The sequence below is a fragment of the Prionailurus viverrinus genome, chromosome A2 (genome assembly GCF_022837055.1).
Source record: "Prionailurus viverrinus isolate Anna chromosome A2, UM_Priviv_1.0, whole genome shotgun sequence".
NCBI classification, from domain to species: Eukaryota; Metazoa; Chordata; class Mammalia; order Carnivora; family Felidae; genus Prionailurus; species Prionailurus viverrinus.
This window is the reverse complement of record NC_062562.1, coordinates 37,719,988-37,745,717: the sequence shown is the minus strand read 5'-3', so window position 1 is coordinate 37,745,717 and position 25,730 is coordinate 37,719,988. Positions and strand designations below refer to the sequence as shown.

General features: G+C 41.2%; 1 protein-coding gene across 12 annotated transcripts in view; it reads left to right on the top strand.

Moving 5' to 3' along the window:
- The window catches only part of FOXP1 (forkhead box P1), a 597,515-nt gene that overhangs the window by 519,904 nt on the left and 51,881 nt on the right, over positions 1–25,730 (top strand). For all 12 annotated transcript variants that reach the window (XM_047851112.1, XM_047851110.1, XM_047851111.1 and 9 more), the window contains one exon: positions 18,519–18,623. In XM_047851112.1, coding sequence (XP_047707068.1) covers positions 18,519–18,623 — 105 coding nt within the window. The remainder of the gene's footprint in view (positions 1–18,518; positions 18,624–25,730) is intronic.

Genomic DNA, 25,730 nt, shown 5'->3' with positions numbered 1-25,730 from the left:
ACATTAGCTTTCTTAACCTTTCTCTCACACTAAGAATGTGAAGGAAAGCATATGGCAGAACAGCGAAGACCAATTTGGAGGGAACCCTGACAGCATTTTCCCTGGTACCTTAAGAGTATCTTGTTGAAATGCACACGTAAGAACTCACGTTACAGAACAATTTCCTTTGGTGGACACGGGATCCATCCAGAAGTGGAAAGGGAAGCCATGGGTCTACAGAAAGCCATGTGGTTTGGGAAAGTCCTTAGCGTTCTTCTCTTCTCACTTAAATGATGAGTAGCACTCTCTTGTTTTTAAGCCAGTAATGGGGCTACATGAGGGGGGACCTGCACAGGAGGCTTAAATGAAAGTCACGTTCTTTTTCGAGATTTCCAAAGCTGCCTGTTTGGCACTGGCTTCACCCCGTAGCCTGGCTCTGAAGCTGTCTCCGAGGGAGCCACCACCGTGCTGACGGGCTCACTTGGGTAATGCAAATGAGCGTGTTACATATGTACAGCAGTCCTGAGGTTCTTTATTCCACCCCCCCTTTGTAATCAGTCAAGGCCTAACTATATTATAAAGTATATTCTCCTCATTAAAACAATAGTGGAAGCTCACAAAGGGAAATTGTTAATATGTGTTCCAGCTTGTCATTTCTGCCTGTGTGAATAAAGAAGATAACCGTTCCTTTGGGAAACTATTTCGGGAATTGAGCAACAGATATGCTAGCCAGAGAATTCTCTTAACTGTAATTCTCCTTTTTGTTTGTACTCAAAAATAACATCCTGATGGGCTCCTCGGTGCCTCTGCACATACAGAGCACAATTGCCACAGCCCAGGTGGTGTTAATATGGGACAATCCCCCGGGCACATGTCGCCAAGAGTTGTACAGCTTGTTCAGTGTCTTCGTCCATATGGCAGTCTGTACCATTCACAGGAAGGCGTCGGGGCTGTGCCTGGTGGGTACTGTGGTCAATGTAGTGTGAAGAGAAGGCTTCCACTCACAGCAGCCTCTGTGGTACAGTTTGTCTTACGGTAGATCTGAGCTATAACATGCTTACACACACACACACACACACACACACACACACACACACACACACACACTCAACTAAGGGACTCCAGAAGAGCTTTGCTGGTTTCCTTCCCTCTCCTCTTCTTCCATCCCCCACACCTCTCCCGCCTTCATTTTCCAAAATGAAACAAACGGTTAACTGAGCAGGTATAATTCAGGTGCATGAAACATACCTGGATTACAGAAAGTCCATGAAAACACACACACAAACACACACACACATTTTTCTAGGTGGTTGTTCATGGATAACTCAATTTAAAGAATACTTGCCTGTACTAGAATTCTTCTGTACACTCTGTGGCTTTTGTTCCTTTTTTGCATTGTAAGTTGCAAAGCCTGTTTTCATGGTACAGTTTGGGCTAGTGGTTTTGGTTTTTCCATCTTAGAATGCAAAAGGGGAAAAGGAAAAGAAAATCATGACTGGGCTCAGAAATCTGAGAGTAAAACATTCCCTGGAGGTGTTAGAACTGAAAAGGGAGAACCAAGGCAACAGAGGTTTCCCAGTGAAGAAGGTGAAAATAGGAACCGCTTTAGGAGGCACTTTGGGAAATTTACCAGAAGGCAGAGCCTTCCCATCTATATACCTAAATGCTGTTCCGCTTTTGTGTAACTATTTGTATTCTTGTTTGGTAAACAAACAGACCCCATAGCAACTGTAGCTGATGATATTTATACTACCTGTAAGACTTCCCTAAACAAACAGACATACTTTTATGACCTTCAAATTTCATTCCTTTTATAGTCAAGGAAATCGGACTAATGCCAGGTTGGTTGGTTGGTTGATCTTTCTTTCTTTCTTTCCTTCTTTCTTTCCTTCCTTTTTTTTCTTTCTGCCCCCCTCTCTCTCTCTCCCTCTCCCTCCTGCCTTCTTTATTTCTTTGTTTCTTCCTTTCCTTTCCTTAACCTTTCCTTACCTTTCTTTCATTCCTTCCTTCCTTTCTTTCTTTTTCTCTCCCTCCCTCCCTTCCTCCTTCCCCTACCTTCCTCCTTCCCTCCCTCTGCCTCTCCCTTTCCCCTTTCTCTCTCTCTCCCTTCTTTCCTTCCTTCCTTCTTTTTTTATACTTTGAAGCCCATTTTTGAAGGATTTTTCCTATGTGTGTATTTCACATCTTGGCTGTGAATGTTGAGTTTGAAGGTGTATTATGACAGAAGGAAAGAAAAACCTGAAGTGTTTGTGTAAATGATACGGTATTTGCTTTCAAGAGGGACCATTGAGTCATCTGGTGGAATTTTGGGTTATATATCAGAAAGGCTAAAATTCCACCGAAAGTATTACTATAGACCTTAGATTTGGACAGGCATCTCTGGCTATGTCTCTACCTTTTATATCTAAAATATTGATGGAAACATTCTTGTACGTATGAGCCCCTATCTTCAACTTCCCTTTTTCCACATGAGTCATATTTATGACAAGAACAAGAAGTCTCGTGTTAAAGATCAGTGTGAGAAATAAATGGCAGTTTGCTTTATTTAGAAAAAAAAATTTGACACCAAGAGCTGGAATAATCCAGTGGTGTTTGAATAAATTAGAGGGATTGTACAGGCAAAAAGAAAAAGAAACTTAACAAGGAAAAATGGGAAGTTGTCCAGAGTTCAACAAAACTGGGTTCCTGAGTGGGTCAGAAGTCGCTGGACAGTACTGACGTGCATCCATTCATTCAGCAGAACTTATCAAACCCTCAGCACCTGCCAAGTGTCCTAGGCTGTAGGGCATGCAGCTGTGGGCCTGACAAAGTCTGTCCTCATGGAGCTGACAGTACAGCAGAAGTAGAACAAACAAATAATTACGTAATAAAAAGAAATAAATTCTGAAAAAAAATAATAAAGCAAGGAAGAGAGAGGACTGGGTCTCACAAACTTCTGTGAGGAAGTGACCCTTGAACAGATGGAGAGAAGTGACAGAACAGTCCTCAGGGCTTAGGACACAGCAGAAGCAGAGGCTTTGAGGCAGGGACAGAAAGAACATGTTTGGCTGGACCATGGCCCATACCTCATTTAGTGTGGGGGTGGCTGTGCTGTTTAGTAGTTATAGGTGTGGACTCTGAATCTGGACTGCCTGCATTCCACTACAGGCTGCCCACTGAAGTGACTTAACCTCAGTGTGCCTCGGTTTGCCATCTGTGAAATGGGCATGTAGCAGGCTGTGACACATAGTAGGTGCTCAGTAAATACTGAGTACTGTTCATTATTGTCAGAGTGGTCTGTTCGTTCGAACCGCATCTATTGAGCATTTATTATATATTAACCATATAGGTTCAGGTAATTAAATAAAGGGCCACCGCCTAGTTCTTCCCCTGAAGCAGCTCACAGCCTGATCACAGAGACAAAGGGAGAGAGTTATTTGCAACACATTGTAAAAAATGCAGTGATACGAACATATACAAAATGTGACACTGTAGGATTTGTGTTTTTTTTTTAACGGTTATTTATTTTTGAGACACAGAGACAGAGCATGAACGGGGGAGGGGCAGAGAGGGAGACACAGAATCGGAAGCAGGCTCCAGGCTCTGAGCCATCAGCCCAGAGCCCGACGCGGGGCTCGAACTCACGGACCGCGAGATCGTGACCTGAGCTGAAGTCGGACGCTTAACCGACTGAGCCACCCAGGCGCCCCAAGTAGGATTTGTTTTAAATGAGCACTAGAGGAATATCACAATGGATGTATTTCCACCCCCACCCCCACGTAGGTAGCAGGTGAGATTTTTGAATACAGTGAGCTCCAGGAAGGAAGGTTCCCTGTCTCTCTTGTTGATCGCTAACCTCCTGATCGTCCAGCATAGCCAGCCTGGTATAAGAGGTGCGAAATTTCATTGCACAGAGACTAGATGAAATCCACAGAAGAAGGTGAACGAATAGAATGTTAAAGATTAAGAACCCGTTAGGTGTAGTTATATATTTGCTACCCTTTGGCCACAGATTGTACGAGAACCTGGTTAGTCTTGTGGATCCTTAGAGAGGATGCAAACAGGGAAGAAAATCTGGGTTTCTGTTAAGAGTGCTCCTCAACCCTGAGTGAACTTGCAGTAGAATCATTTGGAGGACTGGCTGACCTACAGGCTGCCAAACCTCAGTCCCAGTGCTTCTGATTCAGTTATTTGGGGGAGGGCCTAAGAATGTGCATCTCTGACAAGTTCCCAGGGGCCATACTTTGAGAACCGCTGCTCTCACACATCCACAGGCCGTGGCGTTCTTCCCCTGCTGCTATTCAAAGTGACAGAAGTGACGGAGAGAAAGAGACAAGTTCTTAACACTGCGACCCAGTGTAAACTATTTTACAGAACAAAAATTCTCTTAAGATTTCCTCATGCTGGCCTTTTAAGTCATTTGTAAGCGTTCTTGTTTTGTTTTTCTGGGTTTTTTTTTTTTATGTCCAAAGATGATTTTTGTGCCTCAGCCATCTGCCTGCTCTCTCTCTCTCTCTCTCTCGTAGCAGTTGAGCTCCTACCGATACTGTAAGGCCCACATCAAATATTACAGCATTTTATGTTCGATCCGTCTGTTCAATTCTCTTTCTCCCCAAATGGAAAATTGGGTACAGCTCTTTCAGAGAGGAAGAGAACTGGGAGTGACCTCCAAATGTATTTGATTATTCACTCCATCATTAATAAAAGTGTTGAGCATATGTCCACACTGTGTTTTTAATTTGTTACACACGTGTGTAGTATAGTACCTGTAATATAAAAAAATAGAGGCTAAGGGTGAGAAATAGGCACCCATATACACACATGTATATTCTTAGAAAAGTCCTACTGTTGCTTTAACACATGCATACAGAAACTATAATATTATCTTACTGCTCCCCACCGGGTCTTCTTATGAATCCCAGTTTGAGACTCTGATCTAGGAACCCAACGTGATGTTTATCACAAAATCAGCGTTTGCTTAAAACCTGCCAAAATAAAGGTAGGGAAGAGTTTAATCCGGCGAATGTTAATGAAGTGCCTTGTCCTACAGAGAAATAATGGTAATTACGTAAAGTAGGGGATAGATCTAAGGAAACCTAAATGCAAGTGCCTAATGGTTTTCAGCCAATTTGTATCTGTACGTTGCTTGTGCCCTTGTCTGCTGCTTACTCATCGGCCCTCACACTTTACTTACATGATTCTTCTGGGTCTTGAGTATAATTGTGCTGGCTTCCATAGACTGTTCCCGAGGAAGGACTAAGAAGAATTAGCGTTGGACTTTTATTTATGTTCTTTGGTTTTCTTGGGTAACTGTTGGTACCTCTAACATATGGACACGTTCCACATAGACCTTGTGAGTCACCAGTGCAAACACACTTGCATTGACATAATGAGAATGCCTGCCTAATGGTGTTAATAATTTTTGGATTAGTGGTCCCTATGTCTGTATTGACACAGTTGCTCACAGCCACTCTTTGGAAGGCATTCTGTTTTCTTAGCGAGATCCCAGTGTTAAGACTGCCAGTGGTAAACTCTCGTAAACTGAGGATGGCCCTTAGTGGTGTAAAAAACAAGAGGTAGACTCCTGCCTTCCCTTTCTTTTTTTCTCCCCTTTCTTTATTCCTCCATTCATCACCACGCACACGTACGCACTCTGCTCTTGTCATCTCCTGCTCGCTGTTTGTGACACTCAGGCTCTCATTCTCTGCTCCATTGTCCTGCTGGGGCGCATATTCCAGGCGTCTGAGAATCAAGATGGCGTGTTCTGCCCAGTGTCACTGAAGGGAGAGACGGGGCAGATCGGTGATGTGGGTGGGGAGGAAGAGAAGTGTCCATCTCATGATCATGGCATCCCGCCCCAGGTTGGGTAAATCTGACCATTGACTTTTAAAGTGAGTAACCTAAGTCAGTAAAGTAGCATAGTACCAAAAGGAATATGGTACCAAATGCCCAAAAATAAAAATCTAAAAAATACATCTGTCAAAGTAAGTAAGTAAAGCCAGTTACTAGTCCCATCTCCAGCCTGCCCATGAGATGCCCCTAGATCCCATGTTTTACAGCTTTAAGTCCTAGGAGCATTGGATGTAGTGCACTCCGTTGTGGTGGCCCTTGGGGGGTTTTGTCCGGTAAGTTCAGGATGACCCCGAGGCTCTTTCTTCTCCCTTGAAAATTCTAATTAAAAGTGTATCTTCAGAGACTTGCCACTCATTGTTAACTCGGGAAGATAATCCAGCTAGAGACTGAATCTCCTTGCAGAATAGGTCTTAAACTTTTGGTTTCCCAAACTTCAGTCATCTGAGTATGTGTCCCATTATCATGAGGTTAGCCATATCTATGTATCATTTCTATTATTCTCTTCAAATCAAGTCATTTTTTAAATTATAATTTTTTTTTTGAGAGAGAGTGTGCACAGGCGTTGGGGAAGGGACACAGAGAGAGAGAGAGAATCCTAAGCAGGCTCCAAGCTGACAGCACGGAGCCTGATGCGGGGCTTGATCTCACGAACCGAGATATCGTGACCTGAGCTGAAATCAAGAGTCAGACGCTTAACTGACTGAACCATCCAGCCTCCTGTGAAGTCATTTTTTTAAATTTAAGTCCAATAAGCCTCATCCTAAGAAATGATACCTATGAAATCAGAGGCTGGAGATACTAGATATGTTTTTAACTAATATAAATTAGAATAAATGTGCCAGTTTTTTAAAAAATACACATTCTGGTTTCATGTGATATTTTATGGGCCACTGTCGAGTGCATGCATGTCATATATTGGAATATTTTTGTAGGATTTCCTCTTTTTTAAAGACTTTTTTTAATGTTTATTTTTGAAAGAGATTGAGGGGAGGGGCAGAGAGAGAGGGAGACACAGAATCTGAAGCAGGCTCCAGGCTCTGAGCTGTCAGCACAGAACCTCATGCAGGGCTTGAACCCACAAACCATGAGATCATGACCTGAACCAAAGTCAGAAACTTAACTGACTGAGCCACTCAGGCACCCCTAGGCTTTCCTCTTTTTGCTGAAGAGAGGGACTTTGACTGAATATGGTACTTTGCCAAGTGAATTGAAACCCTGCTTTCATGGTATATTTACCCTGGTTTCCTAGAAAAGCCCAAAACTATCATTTATCTTCCTAAAAATCTAATTCCCCATCCTGTTTATTCACCCATACATCTTGTGCTTCCGGGTTCAGGGATAGCAACCAGACAGAGAGTCAGGGGGCTGTGATGTTTTGAGTTGTCACATTCACCGATTCATCAGTTTATGGCAGGGTATTCCTGATAGATCAGTGTAGTATCTGGAGACATCATTCTCAGATGAAAGCACTCACCGAATTTGGGTTAATGTGAAATTGGTGTTTATTAGACAGGAAATACTCCTTTCCCCATGCTAACTTCCTTCAGTCTTACCTGCTTTGTGATACTAAATTTTAAAAAGCCTTGCCTGTATTTCTTAGGTAACAGGGCCGGGCAGCCTTTTTTTTTTTTTTTTTTTTTTGAGTCTGCAACTCTTGCTTGGTGAGGAGTGCCCAGGGTCACCCCTTTCCATTTTTATCCATCTCTAACTTGTTTGTCAACCCACAGTGAATAGGGCACCCCATGACCACTCCTTTAAGAAGCCAGAAAGGCTCCTTTAATAACAGTCCTTTTTAGGTCAGATGCTGAACAGGGAGCTCTCAAGGGACTTGGTATACAAGTTGTGGTCTGTGGCCCCACACCATTGATATCACACACGAGCTTCGCAGACATACACGGTCTCGGGCCCCAACCCAGAAGTACTAAAGTAGAATCTGCATGTTAAAAAGATATCCCAGTGATTTCTATCCATAATAAACTTTGAGAAGCATGACTATAAGGAAAGCAATGGAAGAGGAGGGCTGCATTTCCTTACGCTTCCGTACAAACATCCATCTTTTAAGCCCAGTCAGCATTGACTTAGAGTCCTGCCGTGGCCAGTTATTGTCATATCTCCGTATACCTTTTAACTAATTATTACTTAATATTTTTCTTAAAACTGACTAACCTAAATATATTTCATGAAAATTAAACACTGAGGGTGCCTGGGTGGCTCAGTTAGTTGGGCATCTGACTCTTATGGTGGCTCAGGTCTCGAGTTCAGGTTGGTGAGTTCAAGTCCTGCATTGGGCTCCCTATTGGAGCGCAACTTAAAAAAAAAAAAAAATGTGACACTGACAAGTCATGAATCTGATGTATTGGTCGAGTTTTTTTTTTTCCTAGTACACATGAACCTGCCTTCATAACTATGAAAGTGAGGATATTTGTATATCATTCGAACTCACCCCACGCACCGCTTTTGTGGGCCCTGCCCTGAGGGCCATTGCAGGGAAGGGAACCCTGTATTTCTTACAGGATAATCTGTAATTCAAGGGGGGAGGGGAAACTCCTGGACCTAAGGAGTTAAAAGCTTGTACTTGAGATACAAAGTTAGTTGAGGTAGCCCTCACATCTCGAGGCACAATATTGAGAGCAGATAATAACAATAATCTCAATCATTGTTTAAAAGCACAAATCTGGCACTTAATAGACTAATTCACAGTCACTCCAATTGCAAGTTTTACTCATGAATATCATATCACAAGGGAATGTGAAATCCTCTAATTAAACATGATTTGAAAAGCAGCAGAAAATTGAGATGATGAGCGTTGTGGGGAAGGAGAGTCAAGGATTCACCGCATGAGCGAGTGAGAGAGAGAGAAGCGTGTGTGTGTTCCAGGTGGTGGACACTCCATCTTCACTCCCTCTAGCCTGGGCTGTGTCGTGGGCTTTCCTCCAACGCCCTTCTCTCTGTGTAAGGTTATAGAAATGCTGGCCCACGTACTTGTGGAAAACCAATAGAGAAACACGTAGGATGGCGTATTTCTGCAATGAGGGAAAAGCAAAATGAAGGTAGTACGCTAGAAAAACGTCTGAGCCGTCTCCCAGGTTTCGATGGGCCTTGAGAAGCCGCCTGCTTCTTGAAGTGTTTTCAGTGAAAGTGAAAGGAGAAAGGTCATTTTTACAAAGCCGCCAGGAAAAAGGACGCCGTACTCGCATCCTCATTTCCCCTGTTCCCACACATCATTTGCGCGTTTGTAGTCAGGTGTGAGACCTTCTCCTCCTCTTACTGCAGCGGGACCCATGAAGAAACTCGACCTGTCATTTTATTTTCCGTAAGGGACTTTGACTTCCACCTGGTTTGCAGGATATGCACAATAGTAGGAAAGACGTCAGAAGGATCAACTCTAGCATGGAAAATCGTGGGAGAGATTTAAGTAATCTTCTCTTCTGCTGCTGTTCATCCGCATCCCTCCCTCCATATTACGAGGTCCACTGTGATGGCGTTCCAAAGCCAACTCACCTAGTTTGGTGTCATGGAAACCGACATGTTGTATATATCATAAATGTATCGGTTAGTTCATGAATATTTGGTACAAATAAATCTGAAGGCATGTTTTCTGATACCACTTCATCACCAGAAATCAAATTCGTAATCCCATCTCTAAACCTGAGAAATCCCTGGTCTGATACTTAAAATGTCATTGAAACTAGGATGCGGTAGCAGAGTAGAAGGCAGGGAAATGTGATAAGAACTAAAAAGTGAAGTGAGAGAAAGAGAGAAAGTGGTACCATTTCTGTGTAAGTTGTCATTAAAGAATTAAACAAATAAAAGAAGAACCTGTAAAATAGGGGCTTTCAGGGGCGCCTGGGTGGCTCAGTCGGTTAAGCGTCTGACTCTTGATCTCAGCTCAGGTCTTGATCTCAGGGTCGTGAGTTCAAGCCCCCCACTGGGCTCCATGCTGTGCGTGGCGCCTACTTAAAAAAAAAAAGTGGCTTTCATGGACACTTGCCGTGGTTATGATCACAGTTTAATGTGAGGCGCTTTTAAGTACTAGGTAGTCCTGAAACTGTATCAGGAGAACATCTTTCTGGAAACCTGAGGTATCTGGAGTCGTTAAATGTTTTGGCAGAGAGTGAGCAGCCCCTTGCCACCCAGCCAAGATCATGGGCTGTGACAGATCTGAGAGAGAGAGATTCTGTGACTGAAGTGGTAATGGGGTGGACAGAAGCAAGCACGTGCACGGGGACAAGAGCAAAGAATTGGAAAAAAAGACCCGGAGAGACTTGAGCCGTAGGGAGGCAATAGTTCATTTTCTCAGAGAACTGGTCTTCGTCCGTAGTAACCTCGGTGCCTGTCTCAGGGTCAGTATGCCACTAATTTTGGCTGGCTGAATGAGAGGCCAAATGGTGGGGGAAAGAGGGAGGTGACCAGTGGCGAAGAGAGGGAGGCAGAACCGCTCCTAAGCGGTCGAAGGTGGCAGCAAGGGGATCGCTTGCAGTTTTTTTTTGGGGGGGGGGGGTCTTTGTAGAGGATGAGGAATAGTTTAGAAGGGAAAAGCTTCCTGCTCCACAGCAGCGGTAAGGATCCGTTAGTCCTTACTAGAAGGCATAGACGACCTTTGTCCCTTCAGTCAGTAATCACTAAGCACCTCCTCCTCATTCATCCACAAGGTGTGTCATTTTTGCCCAGTGCCTGTGTGCAAAATGTACCGAAAGTGAATTTATGTTCAGTTGGTTTTTGACAAAGTGCCAAGACAATTCGTTGAAGAGAGAACTAGAATGACCTTTTCATCAAATGGTCCTGGGACAGCATGCCAAAAATATGAAGTTGGGACCTCTTCCTCACACCATATACAAAAATTAAGATGAGTGATAGACGTAAATGTGACAGCCAGAACTCTCAGAAGAAAACATAGGAATAAATCTTCGTTACCTTAGATTAGTCAGTGGGTTATTCGATGTGACACCAAAATCACATGGAACTACAGAAAAAACAGACAAATGGGACTTCATCAGAATCAGAGACTTGTGCTTGAGAGCACACCATCAAGAACCTGGCAAGGTAGTCCACAAAATGGGAGTAACTATTTGTAAATCATTTTTGTGATAAGAAACTGAGATCCAAAAAAATAAATATATATGTATGTATATTTAAAACGTCATTCAAGAGTAAAAAGACAAATGACCCAGTTTTTAAAAACTGGACAAATAATTTGAATAGACATTTCTCTCAGGAAGATACACAGCACATGAAAAGCACAGCACATGAAAAGATGCTCAACAGTATTAAATGGTAAGTAAATACAAATCAGAAACACAAAAAAATACCACTTTACATGCAATGAGGTGGCAAGGTTAAAGACAACAGGTCTTGGCAAGTATGTGGAGAAACTGGAACCCTCAAATAAACCTGGTTAGAATATAAGGTAGTGCGGCTGATTTTAACACTGGTCTGGTGGTTCCTCCACGTGTTCACCAGAGTTACCCCATGACCCGACAGTTCTGTTCTTAGATATATACACCCAAAAGAATTGAAAACATGTATTCGTTCATATACCTGCACTCTCATATCACCACTGTTCACAATAACTAGAATGTGGAAACAGCCCGAATGTCCATCAATGAATAAATTGATGGACATACACAAAAAATGTTATGCATACACAAAAAATGGATACACAAGCACACACACACACACAGTGGAATACTACTATTCAGCTGAAAAAAAGAAATGAAGTCCTTATATACACTACAGGGATGATGGACCTCCAAAGCACTGTGCTAAGTGGAAGAAGGCAGACACAAAAAGCACATCTTGTATGATGCTGTTTATATGAAATGTCCAGAATAAGCATATGTCTAGAAACAGAAGATTAGTGGTGGGAAGGAACTCAAGGTTGAGAAGAAATGGGGAGTGATTGCTAATGGGTATAGGATTCCTTTTTGGTGTGATAGAAATGTTCTAAAATTATATGCGATGTGGTTACACAACTCTGAACATATTCAAAACCATTGAATTATATACTTTAAAAGAGTGAATCGTATGGTATATGAATCTCTCAGTAACACTTAAAAAAGAAAAACATATTTCACAATTTTTGTATTTAAAAATTTTTTTTACAGGAAAAAAGAGTGTGGGAGCAGGGGATGGGCAGAGAGAGGGGGGGGACAGAGGATATGAAGCAGGCTCAGTGCTGAAAGCAGAGAGCCCGATGCAGGGCTTGAACTCAGGAACATGAGATCATGACCTGAGCCCAAGTCAGATGTTTCACCAACTGAGCTACCCAGGCGCCCCCATATTTCACAATTTTGAGTGATTAGAGAATGACCAGCAGTATTTCACAACTCGATTAATAAAATAACATGCCAGTGAAATAAAATACATTTTATAATTCGGGGTTAACTTGGGGGGAGCGTGACAAAGGGAAACTATAAAACTAGTGCACACAGATGCAGACTTTTGTTTACAGTCGAATCAGGAATTTGGAGAGGAAGAAAACAGAGCACACTTGGAAAAGAGCGAAAACACAAATTGGGGTAGACTCAGAAGAGAAACAGGAGAACCTGGGTCAGGGCACAGGAAAAACTGGGTGCACTGTCAGCCGAAAGGGGAACTGCCTCTAAGTTGGCTGACACTGAGTACAGTGAGGTGTGCATACAGAAAACTAACTTACAGGACTAATACAGACGCTCAAGAGAATGCACTGAAATGAGAAATTGTTCTTAGTTGCAGTAGATGAATTTAATGATTGCAGTTTCAAGTTGTCATTAAGAAGTGAACTTGGAAGGGGGCACCTGGGTGGCTCAGTCTCTTGAGCATCCGACTTCAGCGCAGGTCATGATCTCACATGATCTCAACTCTGTGAGTTGGAGCCCCACGTCGGGCTCTGTGCTGACAGCTCGGAGCCTGGAGCCCGCTTCAGATTCTGTGTCTCCCTCTCTCTCTGCCCCTCCCCCACTCGTGCTCTGTCTCTCTCTCAAAAATAAATAAACATTTAAAAAATAAAAAATCTTCTCAGAGGCTCAAGTCTGTATTGAAGTTAGGACTTTGGCGGGTATACTTTGACATAAGAAGTATAAATAGGAAAAATTCTTAAATAAATGTCTTTGAAAATGACACCATTACACCATACAGAAGAACATATACTGTGTGTGATACCATGTAAGGTCAGGAATTGTTATTACATACTTATATGTAATTGTATTTATGGCAAGTTGGTTCTCTCTAATCTGAAATGCTGTCACTGTTCTCGTGTTAAAAAAAACATTTAATTTTTATATACCAAGGATTATTAAGAGCAGTTTAAATCACCTGGCTTTTCTTGACTGCACACTATTTGTATTTCATATTATTAGAAGTAAAATTAAATAAAAGAAGGTGTCACAACCCTGTTTTCTCGAGTGGATAGGCATCATTCTGGCCTTCACCTTCAAGAATAAAAAAAAAAGGCAAACACTAAGTGAATGATACATCCACAGCAAAATCCAATAGCCTAGCATAATTATTTATTGTCTCTTATTCCTGAATCCATGTAACATTTGTTGATCCCATGTCCTATGTGAGTGTGTGGAGATGAGTCCGATGCAATCCCTGCCCCTGGGATTTTTAACCTGGGAGTTTGTAGTAAAAAATAATTTATTAAAAAGTTGACTCTGTATTTTTGAAAGTTTAAGTTTGGACCAACATTTTTAAATCCCTTCAAAACCAAATATGTCTTTATTCATCCTTGGCTTTGGCAGCTTTCCAGAAGTATATACTTTGCACGTTGCTGAGTTTACCTAGGACAGCTTATTGAGATGATTGGGCTCACTGATTTTACCTGACCATCGGGTCCTTGGATTGCCATCTTCCACCACGTTTCAGCCTATAAACATGTATAAGTAATTCAAGTTAAAAAACATTTTTTACTCATTTTCTTCTTTCACTTTTTGGCCCATCCCAAAAGGCAGTCGGAATATAAATGTTTGATCCACATTTCCAGTGAAACAGAAGAGCGCGCATTCACAAGTACAGCTGGTATACCACATAGTGTGCTTGAAAGGCCCGGAGCCGGACTCAGCCACCCATGCTGTGCGCTTTGCTGTGCAACTGTCAAGGAAGATGGCAGTCTCAAAGTTGAGTCCTGAGTCGCACTTGATTTTGTCATGTGTGCACATAGAGGTATATATTCATACATGTAAATGAAAAAAATTAACAGTCGAACAGCACAGCCTTCCTACAGTGCATAAAATAAAAACTTCAAACGTGACATGGTGAAAATTCTGTTTCTTCACCACCTCTGACAGTGTGTTTTCTTACGGGTTTTTCCAGAGATGCTCTGTCAGAGCACTACTGCCAGCCTGTTTCTTTCCCTTTCAAAGCCTAGCATTTTATTTCAGACAACCATGTATTTAAAAGTATCCAATTATACTCACTGGCCACGCAGGTCATGGTGGCCTAAACCAGTGGTCCTGCGCACCAGGATGCTTCAAAACCTTATTAAAAATGTTTGGATCCCCATGAAGTCCTACTGTACCTAAGTTTACCAGGACATTTGGTTAGGAATGGGGTTGATTGGGTTTCATCTTTTGTGGAATCAGGAGTGCTGATAAACGAAGTCAAGATTTAGGGGAGCCTGGATGGCTCAGTCGGTTAAGTGTCGGACTCTTGAATTCAGTTCAGGTCGTGTTCTCATGGTTATGAGATCAAGCCCTGCTTCAGGCTCTGCACTGAGTGTGGAGCCTGCTTGAGATATTCTCTCTCTCTTAATTAATCAATTTATTAATTTTTCAAAAAAGGAAGTAAAGATTTCAAAGTTTCAAGTCCTACACCTGCTCGTGGTCGTCATTAACCAGCTTTACTTGGAACACATGTTAGCTGGGAACACCAGTCTGGCTGTAAATTGCAGTAAGCTGCGTTGTGGAACATCCATCACTGAACACTTTGAGAAGTGTTTTTTTTTTTCAGGGGCGCCTGAGTGGCTCAGCTGGTTAAGCTTCCTGCTTCGGCTCAGGCCACGATCTCATGGTTTGTGAGTTCAGGCGCCGTGTCGGGCTCTGTGCTGATAGCTCGGAGCCTGGAGCCTGCTTCTATTTTCTCACCCTCTCTCTCTGCCCTTCCCGAACCACTCCCAAAAAATAAGTAAAAATTTTTTAAAACAGTATTTTTTCCTTCACAGCACGAATAAAAGTATCTGTGAGACGCACAAAATAAATAGAAGTATTGAATTATATATCAAACACGAAAAACAGGTGGCAGTATATAGTATGTTTCCATTTTCATAAACTAGTGATGTGTTAGAAGAAAAAGCACAATAACGTACCAGATGTTAACAGTGTTATTATCTAGGGTGGGTTAATTCCGTGTGGAGTGGGGATAGGGTGGCAGGGGAATGGACTTTCTTTAGTAGCCGTCTCAGCGTTATCGCTGTGTGAACTTAGGAAAATAAGAGCATATCTTATTTTCATAGTAAATGTTGTTTTAATGTAGAGGCAAGTTTTCAAGAGGTATTCTGAGTATGTAACTATGTACAAGTGTGTGAGGGTTTTGGGTTTCTTTACTTCTGGGAGCCTTGTCTTTCTATAAAGTCTCAGTGGACAGTCCTTTGTTCTCACTTTGAAAAATAAGGATACCAAGTTGAACTAAAAATAAATTCTTGGAGCAGAGTAGTTTTTATTCAGGCCGCGGGGCCTTCACAAATAACCTAACCAAAAAGCAGAGAGATGGGGTGGGGGGAGAAGGGATGGCAGAACCCATGTTAAATCATGTATATTTTATTTGTAATCATAAATTCCTCCAGCGAACACCTACCATTTTCTTTCATACTGTTAGTTTCAGGACACTCTCCGCTTAACAAAAAAAGCACAGAAGAATAACCGTTGGCAGTTTTTAACTAGTGGTATTAATTTTAAACCCTAACCAGTTGAGGCGTTTGGTTTCCAACTTAAGGAATTACACAAAGTATGTATAATGGCTAAGAACATAGTCGGCATGCAGCATCTCTCGAGAGCAACTTGATAGAATATTCATAGTGAATTTTAAAACTGAGTACTCATTAATTGACTCATTCCATTTCTCTGAATGCATCTTGTAAAAATCAGTTATATACTGGGATGTTTGACCTGGTAAATTTTATTTTTAACATTGTTCACAGGCGTACGAAACATGAAGGGAGTCTCAGTGTCCAAAATAGAGGGATGGTTTGACCAATTTCAGTATGTAACTAGAGCTAAGATGGTTTATGGTGGGCTCTTTGCCTTAGTAAATAAGGATTTTGAAGACTAGTCAATAACAGAAATTCTTTAATAACAAGATTAGGTTAAATATAAAAGGACGAGGGGCACCTGAGTGGCTAAGTCGGTTAAGCTTCTGACTCTTAGTTTCGGCTCAGGTCGTGGTCACGCGGTTCGTGGGTTCAAGCCCCACATCTGACTCTGCTGACCGTGCAGAGTCAGCTTTGGATTTGGATCCTCTGTCTCTGCCCTCTCTGCCCTTCCCTCTGCCTCACACGTGCATGCTCTCTCTCCCTCAGTAAACATTTTTGAAAATATTTATAAATGGGCAATAGAAATCTTCATGCCTTAATTTCTGAAAAATGTGTATTATATATTTTTATAGATATAAAAATTTTTAACATGAAAATATTTTAATTAATCTTAATGAAGTTGGTAAAGAACATAACTATGGTTAGGTTTTTTTTTCTTTCTATGCTATTGATAGGAATAGTTTTCATGTTCAATGGTTTCCCTCCCTCAGAATAGCTGAGAATTCAGTCCTTAGAAGGACTCTTTAGTTTCAAATATTGTCAGTAATTTTTTGAAATTCTGTTTTTGTATCATGTCTATTTTTCTAGTGTTAGTGAGGTATAACTGATGTAGAGCATTGTATAAGTTGTACAGCATAATGATTTGACTTACACGTATCATGACATGATTACCAAAATAGTTACACTAACATCATCTTAGGTCATCATTTCTAATTTATTGTTTAAAAATTCTGAAGATGTGGGGCGCCTGGATGGCTTCAGTTAGTTGAGCGTCCGACTTCAGCTCAGGTCATGATCTCATGGTTTGTGAGTTTGAGCCCTGCATCCGGTTCACTGCTGACAGCTCAGAGCCTGGAGCCTGCTTCCAATTCTGTGTCTCCTTCTCTCTCTGCCCTCTCTTGCTCGCACTCTGGCTCTCTCTCTCTCTCTCAAAAATAAATAAACATTAAAAAAAATCTGAAGATGATCTTGGATTGGTAGTAATTCTTTCCATTGGTCCAGTGGACTTTTGCCCTCTTAACTGCTTAGAGAATGTCCTTTGGCCACGGGGCTGTGTACCTCTCCTTATAGAGCTACCTTCGTTCACTTGTGTTACTCTTTTCTCTCATGAGGGGCACCTTTATCAGTAAGACTTGTGTAACTTTTTTTTTTTTTTTTTGGTTTCCAGATTCGTTTTCTATTTAAAGGCAAAAAAAAAAAAAAAAAAGCTGATCGCTCTTTTCAAATTATGTTAAATTTCCAACATAATTATTTAAAAGCCATAGATAGACCTATTGATCTTTGATAAGGTGTAGTTCTATGCACATGTGTGTTTACTCTTAGTGCTCCTTAGTTTAACTGTTGGTAATATGCCAAATGCGGATTCATTGTAAGTCAGGGACAAGTGGCGTTTGTGTATGTCTGCTCTGTGAATGTGAATCGATCGATAATATGTGAATATGCATCCTTGTGGTAATCTACAAGCTGCACATGTGTGCGCGCTTGCGTGTATGTGTATGGAGTCATGATTCAAGTCCAGAATCACAGACAGACAGTGGAATAAGTTGCAAAATAGCCCTTTCCTTGAAGAGAATGTGCTTGAGTATGAAACAGAACTCTGAATGTTAGTTTTACATTTCTATTTGATGGAATCTAAGGTTATGGAAATGACTGTAAAAATAATTTGTCTGAAAGAAGTCTGGATGCAGAAATCTAATAGAGAAAATATTTGAGAATATGGATCATCAGCGAGTGCAACAGATACACTTCCCCAAGCACCACATGGTGTGGATCAAAGCATCCCATGACTTGGATCCTTGTGGTCAAATCATTACATATTGATTGGAACCCCACTGAAGGATTAACCCCTTGTGTTCATGCCAAGTTTTTTCTCAGTCGTGGTGTCTATAATTTTAGGGATGTAATCTTCCTGCTGTCGCTAGTGTTTTTAAGCTAATCATCTACTTGGATATATTTGTCTTGCTAAGTTATTTGATGCTAAATTATTTAATTGCTCTATTCGGTGCTTGATAAAATTAATTTGTGAAAAGATCATACAATTATGTGAAAGCAGTTTTCTAGTGGAAGGGAGGAGGAAAATGTATAATATCCTGGGTAGAAAACAGCAAGAGAATCTCAAAATCAAGTACAGATTTGATCATTTTCATTATGTAGATTAAATGATAAATTTTAGCTTTTTAAAGAATCCTTCACAGTTTGAGTAGAGAGCTTTGCCTCTAACAAAAGCCTGTCAAACACTTTTCATACGTGGTGGTACATTTCTAACATTGGACTAGTCACAGTCTGGAATTTAACTCTTGCTTTTGGATAACAATGCAGAATTAATTTGTAAATGCCTGGGGAAAAGAAACCCTAGATTTCTCCATGTCCACTTTCAGACATGTGGGTTCCTCTTGCCTTTTAAGCCTGTTGATGGTTCTTGGCAACAAATTCATTCTCTTGTCCTTTTGTGTGTGTGTGTGCGTGTGTGTTTTTTTTTCAGTTTGTCCCACGAGGAGCACCCCCATAGCCATCCTCTCTACGGACATGGTGTATGCAAGTGGCCAGGCTGTGAAGCAGTGTGCGAAGATTTCCAATCATTTCTGAAGTAAGAATGATTTTATATCGCTTTCTTCTCTTACATAGCTATCACCTCCCACTGCTCATGCTTTTCCTTATAAAATACCTTTTTGATGGAGGGTTTCACACCCCCATTTTGAGAATGGACTCTAGATCCTAAGGGCTAGCACATCGTCCTAGGAATAGTCCCAGAATCTGCGGAGGGTAGATGGTAAAGGGCAAAAGAGGTTCACCCAAGGGTAGTTTTGATGCTCTTGGTAAGAGTCTATTGTTTACCCATTTCCTCAGGATGACAGTGATTAAATAAAAATTTTCCCAGTACTAAATTTGCCAGAATTTAGTTTTCACTTGTATTCATTGGTCTGCATACTGAGTCACTGACATACTCTTAACTTTACAAGACTGCTGTCACTTCACGGCCAGTTGCAGCTTAGTGACTGGTCCCCTTCATTTTTATACACATGACTTACACACTTAAGAAATGGGTGCCAAGGAAATGCTGCCAAGTTGCTTCTTACCTTTCCATCCTGGTGTTGACTTTAGTTCCAATTCTTGTCCTTATGGGGAGAATGGAGTAACTTTAATTTCTACCATTAAAGTATGACAAAAACTTGGATTATCCCACTTAAGTCTGTAACATTGTTAAAGTATCTCTGTAAAGAAATGATAGGTTAATCATCCCAGAGTTGAAATGAAATGCTTCTGCACTACAGCTTAGTATTTCTCCTCTGTGCCGTACCTTGTCCTTTGACCGTATTCAGACTAAACTGCCCTGTGTTATTGATACCCCATAAATTTATCGGTAGTATCACCGAATCATTGCCAGATGGGCTGAATATAATAATACATTGTATTTAGTATATTTATATATTACGCAATAATTGAACATATGCACGCTTATCACTCCTTTATGTCCGACTTCGTGATGGCTTATAGATTGGGAGTTGGGAGGTCTTTGCTTTTGGCTTTTCCCTCTCATTCAAGCCCCCAGAAATAGAAAACAACTGATTTGTGTACAGGTTTCTAGTTTTGTGTGGTCTGTTATATTCTTAGTCTCTATATTTAGCCTTATGGATTTGCATACAACTATTTTAAGAACGTACCATTAAAGATCCATCCAGTGTTTACCTGAAAGGAGTTTCACTGATATGGTGTTTTAATTAATGAAGACTGTGAATCTATTTCAGAGCTTCCCAGCTTTAATATTTTCTTGATGAGCATTATGTAGTCATTAGAAAGTTAAGTACTTAAAAAAATTTTCAGAAGAGATGCCTAAAATTTGTTCCTAAATATGAACAATCAAGAACAGTGATACTTTAAAGTAAGCAAAAGCCCTTTACAATTATTCTGATTCAAGCTAGTTGTGTTATTGGGCTTTGTTCTCTTATAAATCACTCATTATAAATCTTTGTTTTGTTTTTGCCTAATTGTATTTAGATAATGAGAGAAAAAGACTTTGGCAGAAACCACTTTCAAATTCTGATTTCACCTTCTTCATCAGTGCTAGCTTTGATAAATACATTGGTGCTAATTTCACTTATCTCTAGAATGGTCGATAACCATCTGTAAATAGGATGTATTTTCATAAAGTCTTTAAAAATACACAATTGCTATGACTATTCTTGGTGTATCAGTTTTAGAGCCACAAAGGGAAAAAGGCAGTTTTTCAGTATGATCCATTTAAAAAATGTTGTTAATAATCAGAGTATTTCCACCCTCAACCCCAAATCAGAAGTCCATTTATCACTAAGCTAACAATTATATATATATATGTGTGTGTGTATATATATATGTAATTTTTTTCTTGTGCCTCCACAATGAGATAGCACAATTTTAAACCAACCTCGTACGAAAGAAAAGAATCTAATGATCATGAAAATTGGGGCCTAGACTAATGAATTTTTTTTTTAAATCCCCTTTTAAGGATATTTGGAGCCTGGATCTTTATAGGAAACCATCTGTCAATTATTGTGGTTTTGCACATGACGCGACATGTTCTTGGTTCATGTTTGCTCAGTGGATTGGGTAGCCGCTATGAACCTGCCATGGTTGCCTGTTTATTTCTTAGTACTTAATGACTTCTGTTTGGTAGAAGACTTCCGCTTGTAAGCTACAGACCTGGTTTAACCCCTTTCTCCCCTCCCCGCCCCAAGACGGCAGGGGGGAGTTGGGGAGTGATAATTGGCTCTTATAACTAGGAAGTCCAGTGGGATAGCTGCCTCAAGCATGGCTGGATCTAGAAGCTTATACAAGCCTATTGGAGCATTGGTTTTGTGTCTGTTGGCTTGGTTTTCTTCTGTGTTGCCTTCATTCTTAGGCTCTTTCCAAGTAGAACTAAAGACGACAAATCTATATGCCACAAGTTGATCCATCTCACAGTGCACCTCTTTTTCTGTCGTCCACCAGTAGTCCTGAGCAGGCTTCCCCTGACCCACTGACCCAGATTGAGTCACGTGTTCCAGCTTTGAGCCAGTCACAGTGTTGTAGCCAGCCTTCCTTCCATCGCATGGCCACCTCCAGAGCACATAGAGACGTTCACCCTTCACCCCACGTGAACCACATGGGGGTTAGGGATGAGAGATTTGGTTCCCAAGTGTGAAAAACAAGTATCTAAACCAGAAATGGGAGAGTAAATGCTGAACATGAAAGAAAAAAACCCTCGAACTCACTGCTGTCTTAATGATTTCTTGAGTTACCCATTGATTGGCCATATATGACAAATTCAGGATTCTGAGTTTCCTCTACAGCATGATTTTAGCTCTGGGAAATTCAGAGTTGTCTTCAGGTTTCAGTGTCTTGCTTAATGTAGTGGAAAATAAGTTAGTCTTCTTGCAGATTCGCTTCTCCCACATCTGTGTGCAGTCTAAAGAGTAATCAAATTGGCTCTTGTGAAACCAACTTTGCTTTCCATTGAACTGGACTGAAAGAGCTACCATATATCGTGTGGGTCAAACAGAAACCACATGGCCTCTTTGAATCATGTCATCGTGGAGTCATTGTTGATGAGAAGTGATGTTCTAAGCATTTCTCCTCAAATTGTGCCATATTTGTAGATTCTGGAAGCACCTCTTTGTGGGCTCACTCTTCTTTTCCATTCTCACTCTATAGAGGGACATAACAGTCTTATGGTTTAGGCAAGTTGGTACTAGGAGTACTTGGATTCTCCAAGGCACTTTTAGTCAACAAAATGTAGCATTGCTCTGATCTTGACTTAATTGTTGCGTTCTAGATTTTTTTTCCCCACTTATCTTTTGATCCCCTGAGTTTATGCTCCCCTAGTAAGAGTCTATAATTAAACAACTCAGAACTGTGCCACAGGGTCAGCTCCAAGTACTTTATATATATGGCTGGCCCTTGAATAATATGGATTTGAACTGTGGAGATCAACTTACATGCAGATTTGTTTTCTCAATAAACAATACAGTTTTAGAAATATTTCCTTTCCTTAGGATTTTCTTAATACTTTATATTGTAGCTTACTTTATTGCAATATAGTATATAATACATAACAACACACAGTAATGTGTTGATTGACGTCATGTGTTGTTGGTAAGGCTTCCTATGAACAGTAGGCTATTAGCAGTTCAGTTTGGGGGGGGAGTCAAAAGTTACCCATGGATTTTTGCTACCTCAGGGGTGAGGAGGGGTCAGCGTTCCTAACCCCCACGTTTTTCAAGAGTCAGCTGTATGACCCATTTAATCCTCACCCCACCTAACAGTGATAATATTAAGGTATTACTCTCAACTTACAGCTAAGGAAGCTAACACAGAGAAGTCGAGTGATTTTCCCCAAGGTCACACAGCTAGCAGGAGGTGGAGTGAAGATCCAAATCCAAGCAGTCCTGCGACGACAGGGTTAGAAGCATCACCATTTATTAACTATATGTTTTCAACTTCACACCATAGGTGTAGAAAGAGCTTCGAAGAAAAGGCAGATGGGGTAGTGAAGCCATTTGGTATCAGTGTGTTCTTTGAGCTGGGCACACAGCCTGTGTGAGCCTCAGTATCCACACGTGTAGTTGGGGATAACAATATTAGTGACCCCCTCTCGAGGTTGTTAGAATTAAAAGGCGCATCACATAAAGCGCCTGACCCATACTAGGCACTCTTTAAAAATATATCAGTCCCTTTTTTCTTATCTATGCCCTCAAGTACATGTTTAAAAGAGGGATAATTTTAAGGGGCGCCTGGGTGGCGCAGTCGGTTAAGCATCTGACTTCAGCCAGGTCACGATCTCGCGGTCCGTGAGTTCGAGCCCCGCGTCAGGCTCTGGGCTGATGGCTCAGAGCCTGGAGCCTGTTTCCGATTCTGTGTCTCCCTCTCTCTCTGCCCCTCCCCCGTTCATGCTCTGTCTCCCTCTGTCCCAAAAATAAATAAACGTTGAAAAAAAAAAATTTTAAAAAATAAAAAAAAAAAGAGGGATAATTTTAAATATCCGAACATTTCTGAGCATTCCTAGGGAAGATGTTGTAACCGTGCAGAACATTAACGTGTCAGAAGAGACTAATCTTTAATATTTGTCACCATAAATTTCTTGTCAAAAGTCCCACACAATCCAGTGTGATGGAGGGGCGAGGGGCGGCCAACTTTTTCTGTAAAGGATCCGACAGTAAATAGGGTAGATTTTTGCAGTCTATACAGTCTCTCGCAACTACTCACCCCTGCCTTTGTAGCGTAAAAGCAACCATAGGACCGTGTGTAAGGGATGGGTGTTTAGATTGCTGACCTCTGACCTAGAGTAAACTTGTTGGTGTCATAACGTTTTTAGCTGAGAAATCTTTTTACATTTCCTTAGCCATTGCTGTCTTGGGTTATTTTAGTTTGGATTCACAGAGCCCTTGCATTTATTCACATTTTGGGAAAACACCCATGCATGCCTTGCCCTGTTACCTCGTTCACCATCCACAGTTTTTACACTTAGATGGGCTTGGGCTCTTTCCACCTGGTTTTTAGGGCTCAGTGTGAAAGGGGAAAGTGACTTTGCGTGGTAGCTGTTTCCTGATCCTCTGTTGCTGAGGCTAGTAAGAGATAACTTTTAGAGAGGCCAAGATCAGTTATTCAGGATAAAAATCCCATCTGACAATAAAATGCCAGTGTTCACAGAGAGGGAGGTTAAAGGAAGGGAAGGGAGACTCATAGGTCTAAAAATGAGGCATATTCTTTTTTCCCTCCTGAGAGAGAAATATCATAACTGTTGGTAAATCAGACCCAGAGATTTGACACTTTTCTGTGATCATTCTGCAGTGTTTGTTCCCAAGGTGAGGTATACCACAGGGCCCTTGATTTCAAAGATAAATACTGTACAAATAACCATCCTGTTGTCTTTCCCCCACAGCCAGCAGAGGGACGCTTTATCAGAATCAGCAGATACCCAGTCCATTGTATGCATTTATTTCCCTGTTTTTTCTCAAAACAAGTTGCAGTTTTCGTGTTGGTGTTTTGTTTTGTTTTGTTTTTAACCCATCAACCACGAGTTATCATGTGACTGTTGTATTTGTTAGCGCTGAGACCAGCAGGCGCTCCTACTCAGTCTAATGAAATCCTCCAGCCCTGCATTGCTTCCCAGCCTCTGGGAGCAGCAAAACAAAAACAAACCCGAGCCTCTCCAGATAGGTGAAGCTCCCCGCGTTCTTCCATTCTGTCCCCACTTGGATCATTTGTTGCTTTTCTTCAAACCAGGCTGCAGACATAACCTTTCCCGGTGAAAACACGGATTTATACTTCTTCCCTTGTTCTTTTTCAAAAGGGGCTCCTATCATTCTCTGACAAGGTGGAGAGTGGATTTGAAGGTTAAATCATGACCACATTTTCCCGTTTCTGACTTCAAATGTAAAATCAGGCACAGACCCACTTTCACAAATACAAGGTAGTCCTAGGTGCTTGGGGAAAATATTTCCATCTATCCCTAGTTTTTCTTGTTGGTGGTCATCTGTGTAACATCTCAGAAGGGTGTAATTTGCGTCCTTGCTTGATATCCATTTGAAAGGAATTTTTGTTTTTGTTTTGTTTGTATTTTTCGTGTTTTTCTCTTGAAGAAGAACACTGTGCACAGTGATCAAAACAATGCCTGTGCGTGTTGGTCAAATGTATATTGTTTATTAAAACCCAGGTAAATTTGCTCTGTGCTCTAATAGAAGCCTAGGAGAAGAAAAATGAGGGAAATGCCCACGGGACAGAACTCTGACCCTTCCAAAAGGTTGAGGACTGTAGACAGTAGAGGACATTTCATCGGTCATTGGCTTTAAAAAAATTTTTTTTTCTGTGAATTTTACTTCTCAAAACTGTGAAGAGTTTTATGTGAAAGAAACTACTAAGTGCGCCCTGTAATGTTTTCACAAGTGTTTTTATCATGGTAACATCTTGTTTACTTTAGTTCCCTGCCTAAAACTACTTGGAACATGTTAAGAAAACATCTCGAGAAAGCCTTGACAAAGAGGCTTTTGTTGAACAGCCACCGTGAGGCTGCAAGGATCACAAAGGTGTTAACTTTCCGCCCCTTAAGCACTTCCACATGAAGTTCCAGCAACGATGTTTGTGGTTTTGGAAAAACAAAGTGTATGTTAAAGAAACCAGGTATATGCTAATACATGTCGAAGGAGGCCGGATATCATAAATTGTTTCAAACCATTTGTGGCTCTCGGTTTGCATGCCTGAATGTTCTGCAGTGAAATCGCCTCCAGTTAGTGCAGGAGGCTGGAGCACATGTGGAGGGAACAGCCCTCTAGTATGTCGGGTGTGTGCAGATCCAAGCCTCTAGCCTCACCATTTAAATCTCAAGAACACAGGGACGATGCTGGTCCCCATTCAGATCCCAGGTGACAGGTCTTTGAGTAGCGTTAAGAGGAGCTCAGCATTTTTATGAATTTGACTTTTGTACTTCTCCTGCATTTTTGAATTGCTTTAGAAAAATAAAAAGTGGGTGGGACCGGCGCACATTTTTATCCCCCTGAAAAGTCCGCCCTTTCACCTTTCTGACATTGTTCAGGAGTTCAAGACCTTTCCAAGTACTCAGAAAGGTCAGAGTGGCCTAAATACCACAGTGCCCTCTAGTGATCTATAGAATATTAGATGGAAAAGTTTAAACAATTTTGCCAAAGGTAACAGGCTCAGTGCCACCACCTTGCTCGAAAAAGAG